Source organism: Oncorhynchus kisutch, linkage group LG10 (assembly GCF_002021735.2).
Source record: "Oncorhynchus kisutch isolate 150728-3 linkage group LG10, Okis_V2, whole genome shotgun sequence".
In the NCBI taxonomy this organism is placed as follows: domain Eukaryota; kingdom Metazoa; phylum Chordata; class Actinopteri; order Salmoniformes; family Salmonidae; genus Oncorhynchus; species Oncorhynchus kisutch.
This window is the reverse complement of record NC_034183.2, coordinates 25,137,137-25,151,096: the sequence shown is the minus strand read 5'-3', so window position 1 is coordinate 25,151,096 and position 13,960 is coordinate 25,137,137. Positions and strand designations below refer to the sequence as shown.

The 13,960-nt window shown below is 42.2% G+C and overlaps 1 protein-coding gene across 14 annotated transcripts in view; it reads right to left on the bottom strand.

Moving 5' to 3' along the window:
• Positions 1-13,960, bottom strand: part of LOC109897957 (guanine nucleotide exchange factor DBS) — a 72,785-nt gene that overhangs the window by 44,965 nt on the left and 13,860 nt on the right. For 11 of the 14 annotated variants that reach the window (XM_031833383.1, XM_031833386.1, XM_031833389.1 and 8 more), the window contains exons 4-13: positions 11,276-11,359; positions 7,888-8,002; positions 3,404-3,494; positions 2,887-3,006; positions 2,211-2,327; positions 1,976-2,125; positions 1,213-1,337; positions 937-1,051; positions 503-622; positions 124-315 (exon numbers count right to left, since the gene is read on the bottom strand). In XM_031833383.1, coding sequence (XP_031689243.1) covers positions 124-315; positions 503-622; positions 937-1,051; positions 1,213-1,337; positions 1,976-2,125; positions 2,211-2,327; positions 2,887-3,006; positions 3,404-3,494; positions 7,888-8,002; positions 11,276-11,359 — 1,229 coding nt within the window. Of the gene's footprint in view, positions 1-123; positions 316-502; positions 623-936; positions 1,052-1,212; positions 1,338-1,975; positions 2,126-2,210; positions 2,328-2,886; positions 3,007-3,403; positions 3,495-7,887; positions 8,003-11,275; positions 11,360-13,348; positions 13,699-13,960 lie in introns of those variants that run through there. The other 3 variants (XM_031833387.1, XM_031833397.1, XM_031833384.1) reach the window with 3 other exon arrangements.

The following is a 13,960-nucleotide window of genomic DNA, read 5'->3' as shown; positions in this document are numbered from 1 at the left end:
TTATTTGAATTCATGAGAGCATGTGTAAATGACGTGTATAATCATGCAAACACTCTCCCTGAGGACATTGCCTTTTCTGACAGCAATATAGAGATGAGAAGCCTCTTATGTTATCCACCCCACCTTGTCTATGCCTTTGTGTATTTGGCGTGATTTGGAGAGAACGTCGTACTTCTTCTGGGCCTCGTTGGTGAAGTCATCACAGATGCGTCGGAGCTCCACACACTTGGGCCGTATGGAGTCCACAGAATAGTGGTTGCTCTGAATCAGCTGGTCCCCGTGTAGGGCGTGGAGCTGGGCCTTCTCTAACGACTCCTGATATGCATCAGACACAGAGCCATTCATCTCACATGACCACATTCGTGTTAGGCTCACATTCAATACAATCCAAGGCTGATGATCACATGCTAATTAACACATAGTGGATACATTGTGCTTTGTATTGTCTTGCAAGGTTTAGATGTTACATCTCATATAACGTTTGTTATGTGACTGGGCTGACCTGAGCCTTCTCCTCTAAGGTCTTGAGGTCCTTCAGTAACATATCTACCAGGGTGACACAGTCCCCAATGTCTGACAGGGCTGTCAGAGTCGCCATCAGACTGTCCAATGACACTTTCACCTGTGGAGGGGACACAGAGAGAGCAGGAGGTTAAGGACTTATGTACAGTATTTCTAAGCACATATGCTTGAGAGGAAGCGCTATATACTGTAAGTGTGAGGTTGCAAACATAAAAAAGTGTAATTAAACTGAAAAATGTACGGGTGAGAAACTATTTTTGAACAAGGTGTTACATTGTAACGGCTACTTCTAATTGCTGTCTCTGGGGAACACAAATAGCCAGGCTGTGTCCTGTTCAGCTTTCTTTGTTAACATGATTAAGCTAAACCTGCTGACTACAGCAGTCAGCGACTCTGTCACAGAAACATACGTACCTCTCGGAAGTCATGCTCAAAATGGCGGAATTGTAGGCACTGCTCCAGTTTGAGGTGATGTTTAGACCAGAACTGTTCAAAAGCGTTTTCTGTCTCATCTAGCTGGGCCAACAACCTGAAATACAACATGGACATATAACATCATTTGCAGCATCTTTATCCACCTCTGGAATATACTCTTAGTGAGAAATTAAATAAGTTAAATCATTTGTGAACCGAACACATACAAATGATTTAATTGGGAGCTTCTATCTCCAGTAGGTCCCAGTAACCAACCTTTCCACAGTGATGTGGTTCTCCATCTCGTCTGGGTTTAGCTGGTGGTTCTCAGACTTGGCAGCCTGCTCTTTGATACAGCCCAGTAGAGTGGTTCCCTGTTTCATCGCTAATTTCAGTTCATCCTGTCAAAATGAAAGAATTAATTTAATACCATTATAAACCGGGTGGTTCAAACCCTGAATGCTGATTGGCTGAAAGGTTGGTAACCAGTTTATAATAGCAATTAGGCACCTCAGGGGTTTATGGTATATGCCCTATATACCACAGCTAAGGGCTGTATCTAGGCACTCCGCGTTGCGTCATGCTTAAGAACAGCCCTTAGCCATGGTATATTGGCCATATACCACACCTCCTCTGGCCTTATTGCTATTATAAACTGGTTACCAACATAATTAGAACAGTAAAAAATACATGGTATATGGTCTGATATACCACGGCTTTCAGCCAATCAGCATTCAGGGCTTGAACCACCCGATTTATAATGGTGTTGCTGGTTTGGGAATAGAATACTCTGATTATTATCTAGGCCATTGATGCTTATGGTTAAGCTACAATGCCACAGGCTATGATAGAACCCATTCCACTGTGTATTTAATCACACTACTGTATGTGAATGTAACTAATAATAGTAATAGTAATAGTAAACTAACAAATATCAACACAATCTTCAGGTGTTGAGGATGTTAGCCATGAGTACAAGTAAACCATTGTAGGAAGCCAGGTTCAGTAGTATTATGTTGACGCTGAAGCAGAGCCCCACCTTGAGTTTGTCGTGCTTCTCAGTGTGAGTAGTGAGGAGGTCTTTGGTGCACTGCACATCATTGGGCAGCTCCGTCTCTGCCAGGTCTGTACCGAACTTCTGCAGCATTTGAGCCGTGGTCTTCACCGTCACAGCAAAGTTCTCAATGGCCTGACAGCAAAAAACATACACACTTGTATTGTTTCCAGTGAGTCCAGAAAATAACTGGTGTAAGGCCAATGTCATGGTAACTCACTGTCCGGCGGTGGATCCACTGGCTGTGACAGTAGTCCAGGTTCCCACCAAGCTCACATGTTAGCTGGCCCTTATCCACGTAGCCATATAAGTCAGATAGGGAGTTGAGCATCACAATCTGTAGGGAAACAAATTCACATACATTGCTGTGTGTTATAGATGTTAGGGCATCTTCTGCATTATCAGTCTCGGTTTTCTCACCTGATTTTAGGGTTAGACAATAATTGTCACGGCATAATGTTAATATAGGCTTCTGTGTTTTTTTTGGTTTACTCCATTTCTCTATTTCCACTTCCTCACCAGTAAGGATGACACACACACGCAAGGTGATGAGGAGTCTGAGGAGGAGTTGCAACTTTTATCTTCGAAAATGTGTACAGTTACAGTATACTGTAGGCGTCTGGGGATAATGCAGGAGAATTGGCCTTCACCAAAAAATAGTATGAAGGGATATGCAGGTGTATGTTGTCACATTCTACAGCTTTCTATAAACAAGGAAAACATGCAGTGAGTACATAGTCATTGTTCTAACAGTTAGTTTACAGGTGAACATCACACTCCGAAGCAACACTCCACATGACATTAGGTCAATCACTATCTCACACCCAGACACAGAGGAAAGGTTTCTAAGATGATCTACGAGTTGGACAGGGTGAGTGGTAGCGAACCATTCTTACCGGTACCTTCATTTTAAAGTCATCCCGGTGCAGCTTCATGCCAATGTCAGCGATGGCCCTCTGGAAGAAACGGGAGGGCCTCAGCACCAACACCAGCTGGAGGTTCCCTGGAAATGCCCCCTAGTGGACACAGGTACAAAACACAGCTTCATACCATCTCATAGCCTTGTGTGGAGTTAGCCTTGTGTGGAGTTAGCCTTGTGTGGAGTTAGCCTTGTGTGAGGGAGCTTTGCTCTGCGCTTACTTTCAATTTAACATAATCTCAAGAATTTGCAGTAGATTATACTCCCCCAAAAATTCTTCATACAATACTTCCTGATATAGGAGCATTGGTAGCAATTATATTTTACAATGTTACATGATGCTGAGATAAAAAATGCTTGGTCCCATTCTGTCTGTGGTGTGGCCAACTCCTCTATTGAAGTCAAAGACACTGAGGAGTTAAAGCACAAACAGACTGGATAACCAGGTAAGAGATAAAAGCCCTGTCTGAAGTGAAAGATGGACATCGTCATACCGCTATCCGCGTCAGCGAGGCCTTCACTGAGCTCCATTTGTCCCGCCTGCGGTCGATGATTATAACGAAACCGATGCTGGCCACATCCAAACTAGACAAAGGAAAGATGGGAATAAACACATGCGGTAGGTGAAGCTATCCAAGCATGCAGTCACAAGACATATCCAAGCATGCAGTCACAAGACATATCCAAGCATGCAGTCAGAAGACATATCCAAGCATGCAGTCACAAGACATATCCAAGCATGCAGCCACAAGACATATCCAAGCATGCAGTCAGAAGACATATCCAAGCATGCAGTCAGAAGACATATCCAAGCATGCAGTCAGAAGACATATCCAAGCATGCAGTCACAAGACATATCCAAGCATGCAGTCAGAAGACATATCCAAGCATGCAGTCACAAGACATATCCAAGCATGCAGTCAAAATACATATCCAAGCATGCAGTCAGAAGACATATCCAAGCATGCAGTCACAAGACATATCCAAGCATGCAGTCACAAGACATATCCAAGCATGCAGTCAGAAGACATATCCAAGCATGCAGCCAGAAGACATATCCAAGCATGCAGTCAGAAGACATATCCAAGAGGGCACTACACTACACTCTTGTGCTCTGTCTCTGTACAGTTTAAACAGAGTTGACACAAAATCACTTCAGCACTTTTAGAACCAGGCCATTATAGTTAACAGTGTTAGAGGAGCTGTGTAAACTTGTGTAATGTTTGGTGTCTTTTACAGGGAAGAGGTTTTTAAGTGAGGGCCATTAACATTCTCAATGTGCTACTCTGACAAAAAAGGTGAATAAAGTTGCTCATGTCTAACATCTTAATGTGTTATCTGGCCTAATATAATTCCTACTCAATTGAGCAACTTTTGTGTATTTTCCTGGCTGCGAGCAGCTGACATGAGACTAGATTAATGGTCCTCACGATGTACCATGAGAGAAAGAATGACATCCCAGTTTTTTCACAAGACACATTTCTCAGGATGTGGAAAAAATTGAAAACAAATTGAAAATGCTACACCTCAAGAAATGTGTCTTGGGAAGTACCTTTGGATTTGCGGTTGGATGAGGGTTAGCCGGAACCACATCCCATACAGAGGGGATGAAGTGGCATTTCCTACTGGGCATAAACTAGTTGGATCAACATTGTTTTAATGTAATTTGTCAATGTATTGTGACATGGAAACTCCGTGGGAAATAATTGAATTTGAAAAAAGTGTTGTTTTGAAGGTGAAATGTCAACCACAGGATTATGTCATCATTTTGTCATAATCAAATTTAAACATAGACAAACCTTGAATAAAATATGTTGAATTTGTACCTTTAAGACCTAAGATCTTCAACGTTATATCCACTATCAGGAAAAAAACGACATGCTAGGCATCCCCTCCTACTGGAGAATTGATCTATACACAGCTATCCATTGGTCCCCCATCCAGGGTTTTAACCAAGGCCAGCCCTGCTTAGCTATGATATTTGTCACTGACTATTGCCAATCATGAGAGTGATTGTTGAGAGATCTCCACTTAAAAACGAAATAGATTCACTGTTGCTATTGAAGTCATTCCAAAGGGTATGTTTAACATAGCAAATGAAAAGTGACCGTACTTTCACTCAAATATCATCATTGATGCTATTCAGGACTATATACTGTAGCATTTGCAGTCATCAACAGCAATTGTTTCAATTCAACCCAGAATTCAACAACAAAAAAGAAATGACAATAGGCCAAAGGTTTCAAGCAACGTTTGATTTCAAATGTAATTATATTTTGTGACATTGAGTTATGTTTGGTTGTCAACGCAACCAAGTATTAACATTTGAAGGAGATGCATCTTCTGCTTGGATAGTTCCATCTGTGCCACTAATTCAATATTATCTTACAAACTAATGCAACATTCAACCTTAAAATAAGTAATACATCCATGGCCACATTGAGGTTTCTTTAACTATAAATGTGTTATTATGTAATCATACAGAGCATGCATGTTCAAGACAGCATGCATAGGTCATCGCAGATCTGTGGAGATCATCACAATTGCTGTAATAATCTGCACAGAATGTCAAACGGCATTCACCACCTGTACTTCTAATGTAATTTCAAATGCATCCAGGTCATTTGGTTCTGCTTTTAGATGAAGCTCAGTATTCATCTGTTGTATAAATAAACAAAATATCTGATATTGTATTCACATTAGACTTTCTTTTAAATGGTTGAAAGCACATCGATAGACATTTGGGTGACAACTAAACAAAAAATTTGACATTGTTTTTCCATTCCAGATGGTTGAAAGCACAATGATCACAAATTGGAAATTCAACACATTTAGGGCTGTCTTTTTGAGTGGGTGACAGGTTTTAATCTCGCTGATCAACGTCTCAACCAAATTGTATCCAATTATCCACGTTGAAATGATGTGGTGTACCCAGTGGGTTACGTCTATATAAACCAATGTCTTTCTTCAAGCCACACTCTTTAGAAGCATTGCATCCCTGTGCTGCTATAAGCATCACTCTTTAACCTGCTATTACAAAATATATAGTAGCATTCAGTGCCAGATCCCCGGAACAGGATCTGGCACCTCTCAGTTTTGTTCCAGAACCCATTTGAACCCATTTGCCAGGATCCGGTACCTCTCTTGGCATACCCCACTATTTGCAATGTAATAAAAGCAATCAGAGCAAACAGAGTTAGTTCAGGTTGACTCCTCTGTAATTATCCTGCCCATTAAAAATCGTAATGTGAAAACATGCCTGATATTCTAAAAATGGATTTGTGTTGTGCCAGCCCGGGTTTATGGTTTGCGCAACATTGTAGCCTATGTCGACCAACGCCTATATAGACCAGAAGCAAGCCTGTATCTCTCACAGATCTAGAATGAGATTCACTTCCTATAATCTCTCTCTGCTCTGATAGACATGATCCTTGCAACTCATCTCTTCCGCGTTGCACTTCCTCATTTCTTTCCTTATTGAATCATAGCCGCCGAAGGGAACTCGAGATGCTGCAGCCCCCCTGATGAATTGAAATTCTAGGCTACATTTGCCAAAGTTATAGAATTACTCCTGTCTGATCATAAATACATCAAATAAATCAGAATGCTAGACCAGGAGTAGGCCTATAATTTAGCAACAGAGGATCAATAGTTTATGTAAAAAGAAGAAAAAAAATGCCTAGCTGTGGATTGTGTAGCCCAATCACTGGGCATAGCCTACAGTCGGGAAGGCGCGGGAAATCGGTCAGTGCAATCAAAACAGGCCTTAAGCAAATATTTATAATAGGCCTACAATCGCGGGTAAAACACAGGTTGTCAAGCAAATGGATCCTGCTGTAAATAGACATCTAATCTGTCTGTAGGCTACCAAGTTATCAACTTCCAAATAGCCCTGTTGAGCAAACAGCATTGTTTTACAAAGTCAAACAAGAGAGATAGGCTTTTGGCAGGAGCACATCGGCCATGGCTGGTGAGTGAGCTCTGCATCATTGGGTCAGTCAGTGAAACTGGAAAGCCTTTTTAAGACTAATAAGATAATTTTCTCCTCTAATTGTACAATATGTGTGTCTCCAAACACCTAGGACTTGGCTATTGATGGATTCGAGACAAGGTCATTTTAATTGATCTCAGATTCTCAGTTTGTCAGTGTCACACCCTGACCATAGTTTACTTTGTATATTTCTATGTTTTGGTTGGTCAGGGTGTGAGCTGAGTGGGCATTCTGTTTCATGTCTAGTTTGTCTATTTCTATGTCTGGCCTGATATGGTTCTCAATCAGAGGCAGGTGTTAGTCATTGTCTCTGATTGGGAACCATATTTAGGTAGCCTGGGTTTCACTGTGTGTTTGTGGGTGATTGTTCCTGTCTCTGTGTTTGCACCAGATAGGACTGTTTCGGTTTTCGTTACGTTCTTTGTTTTGTAGTGTTTGTATTGATTCGTGTTTTTACGTTTGTTTATTAAACATGGATCGCAATCTACACCCCACATTTTGGTCCGACTCTCCTTCACCACAAGAGAACCGTTACAGTCAGTGTTAAAGTAGCCTGTCATTTCGATCATTTGTGAGGTATTAAAAAATATTCGTCTGCAGTCATCTAAAATGTTGAAAAATTGCATGAAATACGTTTATAAAGGTCATTTTTCTAGGCTACAAAATATTTGCCCAATGTGTGCAACTTAAGCAGGCCCGTCTATTCAACTGCTCTATACCAGTATGCAAAAGCTATGATAATGCATGCAATACTTCATTCTTATATTTTTTCATGCGTTCTGGTCCTTCAGAGGCCCCAGATCACCCCGCTCTCGGGCTCACTTTTAGTTCTAGCACCACCCAATTTACAAATTAAGCACTAAGCCTCTGTTCTCCACTGTGGGAAAATAAAGTGCACCAAAAGTGCTACTTTGATCTGAACTGCATAGCCATGGGTGAATATGCATGGTTGGAAAGAAAGATTTAAATGCATTGCTCCTACTATACCTGGGGATGCTGGTCAGATATGTTACAACATTCTGGAAGTCCTCCGCTACGAGGTCGCCGAAGCCTGAGTACTCCGGGAAGGTGATGATTGGGGCACCATCTTTCCCTCTTCCTCCTGCACACAGAGGGGTAAAACAATTGGTTGTTATAAATGTGTCCATTTCGTTACGTTCATTCGTTCACACCAGACATTGACAGGCAAATAAACATTCATTGGACGCAGTCCTAGAAAAGTTACATTTACACTAATTAACCACAAGGTGGTAACATTGGGTTAAAAAATGTCAGCACTGTTTGCCAATGTTGGATATAATTTGATAATTTTTTGACAAGTCATTTAATTATTTGAAACATGAAACTTAACACGTTGTTCTAACAGAAAGAAAAGTTTCTTATTAAATCCTGAAACAAATGAAGCAGCCATATTATAATGCATGATCCTATATCTCTACAATGAGAGATTGATCAGTCAAAGTGTACCACTATGAGAAAGCATAGTGGGAGCAGCAAGGCCACCATTTATCTAAAGTGTTCCACCTCACTCAACATCATGCCCCCAGTGCTTACATTCATGGGTGGAGATCGGGGACTAGGGTTTGGCCTTATTATCTAGGTTGAATTCTCCTCAACGTCAAAACAGTTCCGTTTAGGATGACAGAGGGGAACTGCTGTAAATGGTATCTTTGTGCATGGCTTTTATTTGCCCGAGGCAGTCTGATTTTCTACTTAAGGCTTGTGTCTGGGCACTCACTTTATCTGGACACATTACTCTCATTCCTGTGGAGCACGTCAAGAAACATTGCCGTTGATATTATTGGTCAGGTAACGGTAGCGCTTTACTTTCAACACGCATTGACTAACTTCTCCTCCTCTCCCTTCTCTCAGTCGGTTCTAAAAATGTACCAATCACACAGACAAGCATAACACCCTCCTCCCAAACTCCAACGCTGTCACTGTCTTTGTGCTAAAAGCAGCATTTTGTTCATTTCCTGTGCCATCTCGCCTGCCATCCATCCCACAGGGTGACATCTCACCTATCAGTCCTCCCAACCAGACACATCCAATCACCTGCTGATGGAAGAAGAATCCATACCTGCCGCCACAGGAGATCTTTACACATGTCAAGGCTCGTTGTCTACTTCTCTCACTGACAACAACACTACATCAGATAATAATCAGAGTTAGAAAATACAGCGCTGTCTGGAAAACTCCACTTAGCACCACCTCTTCAGGTATAAGTACTGCCTGAAAGTCATATTGGAGGAAAACCCATTGAGAGACCCACTGAGAATTTTTTTTAAACAGCTTGCGGTGTAGGTCATAAAACATTATTGTGTTTTTTCCACAGTAAAATTACATAAGTCTGAAAGCTAGCTTTTCTGAGCCAGGGTTTTTAGACTGAGGCATAAGCTTGGCAGAAGTGCAGCAGGCCGACCCCTGGTGGTTTGACATGGGTGGGAAGGAATGGAAACAATCCCTGTGGAGGCAGAGGCTTAGGTGTGGATGTCCCGCCCAATAACTACCCACAACTCCCTCTGTTATTGTCCCAGCTTAGGCCCTACACCTCTGCCACTTCTATGTCTCCAGTAACTAAAATATGGATATGCCAGAAGATGAAGACTCATTTATTTGTGCTCCAAGAAGGTTATGAGGGAAATAACGCAGAGATGGAAAATGTTTGAGAGAGTCTTCTGGGTTGATCTGTGAGCATACAGATATGATATAGGGGACTCAATGTTCTCACATACGTGTTAATAAGACTATACAGTACTGTATGTACAGTTGAAGTCGGAAGTCTATACACATTTACATTTAAACTCTGTCACAATTCCTGACATTTAATCCTAGTAAAAATCTTAGGTCAGTTAGGATCACCACTTTATTTTAAGAATGTGAAATGTAAAAAATAATAGCAGAGAGAATGATTTATTTCAGCTTTTATTTCTTTCACCACATTCCCAGTGGGTCAGAAGTTTACATACACTCAATTAGTATTTGGTAGCATTACTTTTACATTTTTTAACTTGGGTCAAACGTTTCAGGTAGCCTTCCACAAGCTTCCCACAATAAATTGGGTGAATTCTGGCCCATTCCTCCTGACAGAGCTGGTGTAACTGAATTGGATTTGTAAACCTCCTTGCTGAGCAGTTTGACAGCTTCGTGGTCCCATGGTGTTTATACTTGCATACTATTGTTTGTACAGAGGAACATGGTATCTTCAGGCATTTGGAACTTGCTCCCAATGATGAACCAGACTTGTGGAGGTCTACAATTATTTTTCTGAGGTCTTGGCTGATTTATTGTGATTTTCCCATGATGTCAAGCAAGGAGGCACTGAGTTTGAAGGTAGGCCTTGAAATACATCCACAGGTACAAATTATGACTCAAATTATGTCAATTAGCCTATCAGAAGCTTCTAAAGCCATGACATCATTTTCTGGAATTTTCCAAGCTGTTTGAAGGCACAGCCAACTTAGTGTATGTAAACTTCTGACCCACTGGAATTGTGATACACTGAATTATAAGTGAAATAATCTGTCTGTATACAATTGTTGGAAAAATTACTTGTGTCATGTACAAAGTAGATGTCCTAACTGACTTGCCAAAACTATAGTTTGTTTACAAGAAATTTGTGGAGTGGTTGAAAAGAGTTTTAATGACTCCAACCAAAGTGTATGTAAACTTCCGACTTCAACTGTATGTATATACACATTCACTACTTCCGGATCCCAAAAGTGGCCATTTCAGGCACTGAACAAAGCTTGTGAATATAGTCAGAGGAAATGGTTCACGGTGTAATGTCGTAATGCTGTTATTGTCATGGAGCAGACCAGACAGGAGGCCGCTGAGGCGAGAATAGCTCATAATAATGGTAGGAACAAAGCAAATGGTATGGGATCAAACACCTGGAAACCATGTGTTTGATGTATTTGATACCATTCCACCGATTCCATTCCAGTCATTACCACAAGCCCGTTCTCACCAATTCGGGTGCCACCAACCTCCTGTGACCTCTGTCCACTCTGGGACAGGAAGTCATTAAGAGGCACTCCTATCGATCAACAGTATTAAAAAGGTTCAAGTCTGCTCACAACTCAATCATGATTTAAGGTCAACACCGGAAATGGCCTTTTAACTGATAATGTGACTCGAAAGGATATGATCCATTTCCTTTTTCTGTCCGCGATCCAAATGAATCACGAAACATTGCAATGTGTAGTACTATAGAAGCAATCACATCTCTCTAAGTGAGGATAATAATAGTCATTTCCATCCTTCGGACATCCATCTTTCCTCCTTCATAAAGGGAGAGGAACTACAATATATGCCTGTCTGTGTGTGAGGGAAGCAGGATTAAGGAGAGGAGACAGAGCCCCTAGATACATACCTGAGAGCAGGGCAAACTGCCGGTGCAGCTGCTCTATGATGTCGACAGCCAGCAAGGGCCTGATCTCCTGCTGCATGATCTCATCTGGGGAGGGAAACAGGAGAATGCCTCCAGTCAGCAATCACAATATCATAGGAGAAAGAGCCGTATTATTAAAACACTAGCGTACAACATGTCCCAACTAATCAAGCCCCCGAGGCCATACCCTGGCCCAATCATCATCAGCGGAGGCTGCTTAGGGGATGACGGTGCATAATAATGGCTGGAATGGAGTAGATGGAATGGCATCAAACTTCTGGAAACCATGTGTTTGATGTATTTGATGCCATTCCACCTATTCCACTCCAGCCGTTACCACAAACCCTCCCTCCCAAATTAAGCTGCCACCAACCTCCTGTGATCTACATGTCTGACAAGTCAGCTCAGTATGATCTGTGGAATATGAGGGCAAGGCTGGGCGCTGGACCTTTCCAGTGTCTGTTCTCTCTCCAACAGTGGTCTCCATGTGTAACGCTGCCCCTCGCAGTCAAGACCTTTAGCTGTGAATGCAGATGAGCTTTGTGTGCCTTTGTTAGATTTCCATTACAAGCTGCAGTAGCGACTGTTGCCCCCTTTCACACAGATCATTCTTTCATTGTGTTGTTCCTGTAAGACTTAGTAGCTATTCTGGATGCTTGGAGGGGAGGAGGGGAAGGATGGTTGATGAAGCTCCATCAGTCTGCCTTAATAGTTTGGGGTCACCCTGGCCTGAAGCACACTGCAGCTAGCTTTTCACTGTGAACAAAACACCCTCTGTCTGGCCATGGTATAAAGGAGTGTATTAACACAGACTGCACTTTATCCAGTCCTGGTCCTCCAGATGTTTCCCAATAGTCAGATCACATGGTCAGGATAAACTCCAGGCCCTAGTCAGTCATATCTGCTGTATTGTTAGTCTGGTGGGTGTGTTGTCCACACGGAGTTGATTCTGTGGCAGGTTGTGCCAGCAACATGTGGAGACACCATGAAATAATGCCATGGCAACACAGAAGGGCGCCATCCTCTGCGCTCCACCCACCTCATCCCAGTGTTCACCTCACCTTTTGCAAGGGAGCCTACAGCCTTCTCCATTTGCTCCAATGAGCAGAAACACACACATTCACTCTCAGCTACAGGAACACATCTACTGGATATGAGGACTTACAGTACATACTGTATTTTCCCCCAATCCAAGCTGTGTGGTAAACTGAATGAATTTATTATTGTGACATGCCATTAATGAGATAATCAAGATTGTTGCTCGCATAAGGGTCAAAGTGCAATGCAATATTGTCAGATATGAACTTGACGGACAACAATATAACAACCTGAAACTTGTATGATTCCCATTTGAGAGTTGTACTGTATGCACCATTTTCTCTGCCTGGAAAGTACATCATTTATTGAATAAATGTTTAACGTTAGTTACCTCAAACTATATGGAGGGCAAGCAGGTTTCCTTTTAATCATTAGCTATGGTGAGTTATATGATCAGGTACAAGGTCCTAGAATTCCTTAAATCAAGTAGCCTCCCTCACTTTACCCTACCTTCCCTCTAAGTCTATTTTAACAAAGGCTCAGTAAAGCTCCAAGAAAGCATCATTGCGTAGCCTACTAATTAACAACATTGCAGCTCTTGTGAAATAATGAGTAGAGGACTGGATAAATGACACAAAGCAATTACAACAGATGTTATATATTTGTAGCCTACATAACTTTTATCACGCAACAATCTCATTTTCACACAGTTGGCCCCCACCAGAAAAAAAGCCTGACGCACACTGGCATCTCCCCCACAGAAAACCGCAAAACAACTGAGGCATTTTGTCCCTCAGCATTAACTACGGATAGACAGGCAATAGTCCCTTGAGCTCCTCAGAGGAAATGCAGAAGAATGTCTCAGCCTCTTGGTATACTGTTGAAATGGAAATCAAGTCTAGGACCAAGGCTAGCAACATGAGTGACAACAAACGTGTGTCTCTGTTTGGCATGTAAACACCCTATAACTCCCGACAGAGAGCCAGCCAGCGAGCAAGGGGAGTGAAAATACCTTACCTATGACAGGTCTGGTTCTCTTCATCGTAGTGCCACTATAGTTGGGTGTGAGGAGAGAGAAAAGTCACACTAATCCAGGCGATGGGGGTAAATCACACAGCCAGCAGCGGTAGTTTGGCAAAACAATTTTTTCAACCATTTTCATCCCCTTTCTCCTCTTCGGACTTCCTTAATAAGTAACCCAAGACACACACACACACTCCCCACTTACACACACCGGAACACACACATACCCAGCTCGCAAAGTTTTTTTCTAAGGAAGGAGTGCATCTGTTCCTTTGGGCATTTTTTCCAGCCCCAGCTGTGTCTCACAGCTCCACTCTATTCTCTCACAAGACTCTCAGCGCACAGCAGCCACACAAGCAACCTATCAGGACTCAGGGAGGAGGAAAACACTGCTTACTGCCTCTTTAAGTGGGGGGCAGCCCCAAATGTTAACTATACTTCTGAGGGAAAAAAAAGAAAAAAGAAAGAGAGGATCAAATCAGAGCGTTCTGTGTTGTGCTGTGGTGTTCTCCTCCCTTCAGCAGCATCCCTCTCATTAAAGTCACGTGCTGACTGTGCACCCCTTTCTGATCTGACTCTGTCCTTTCCTGTATCTCCTCTCTTATC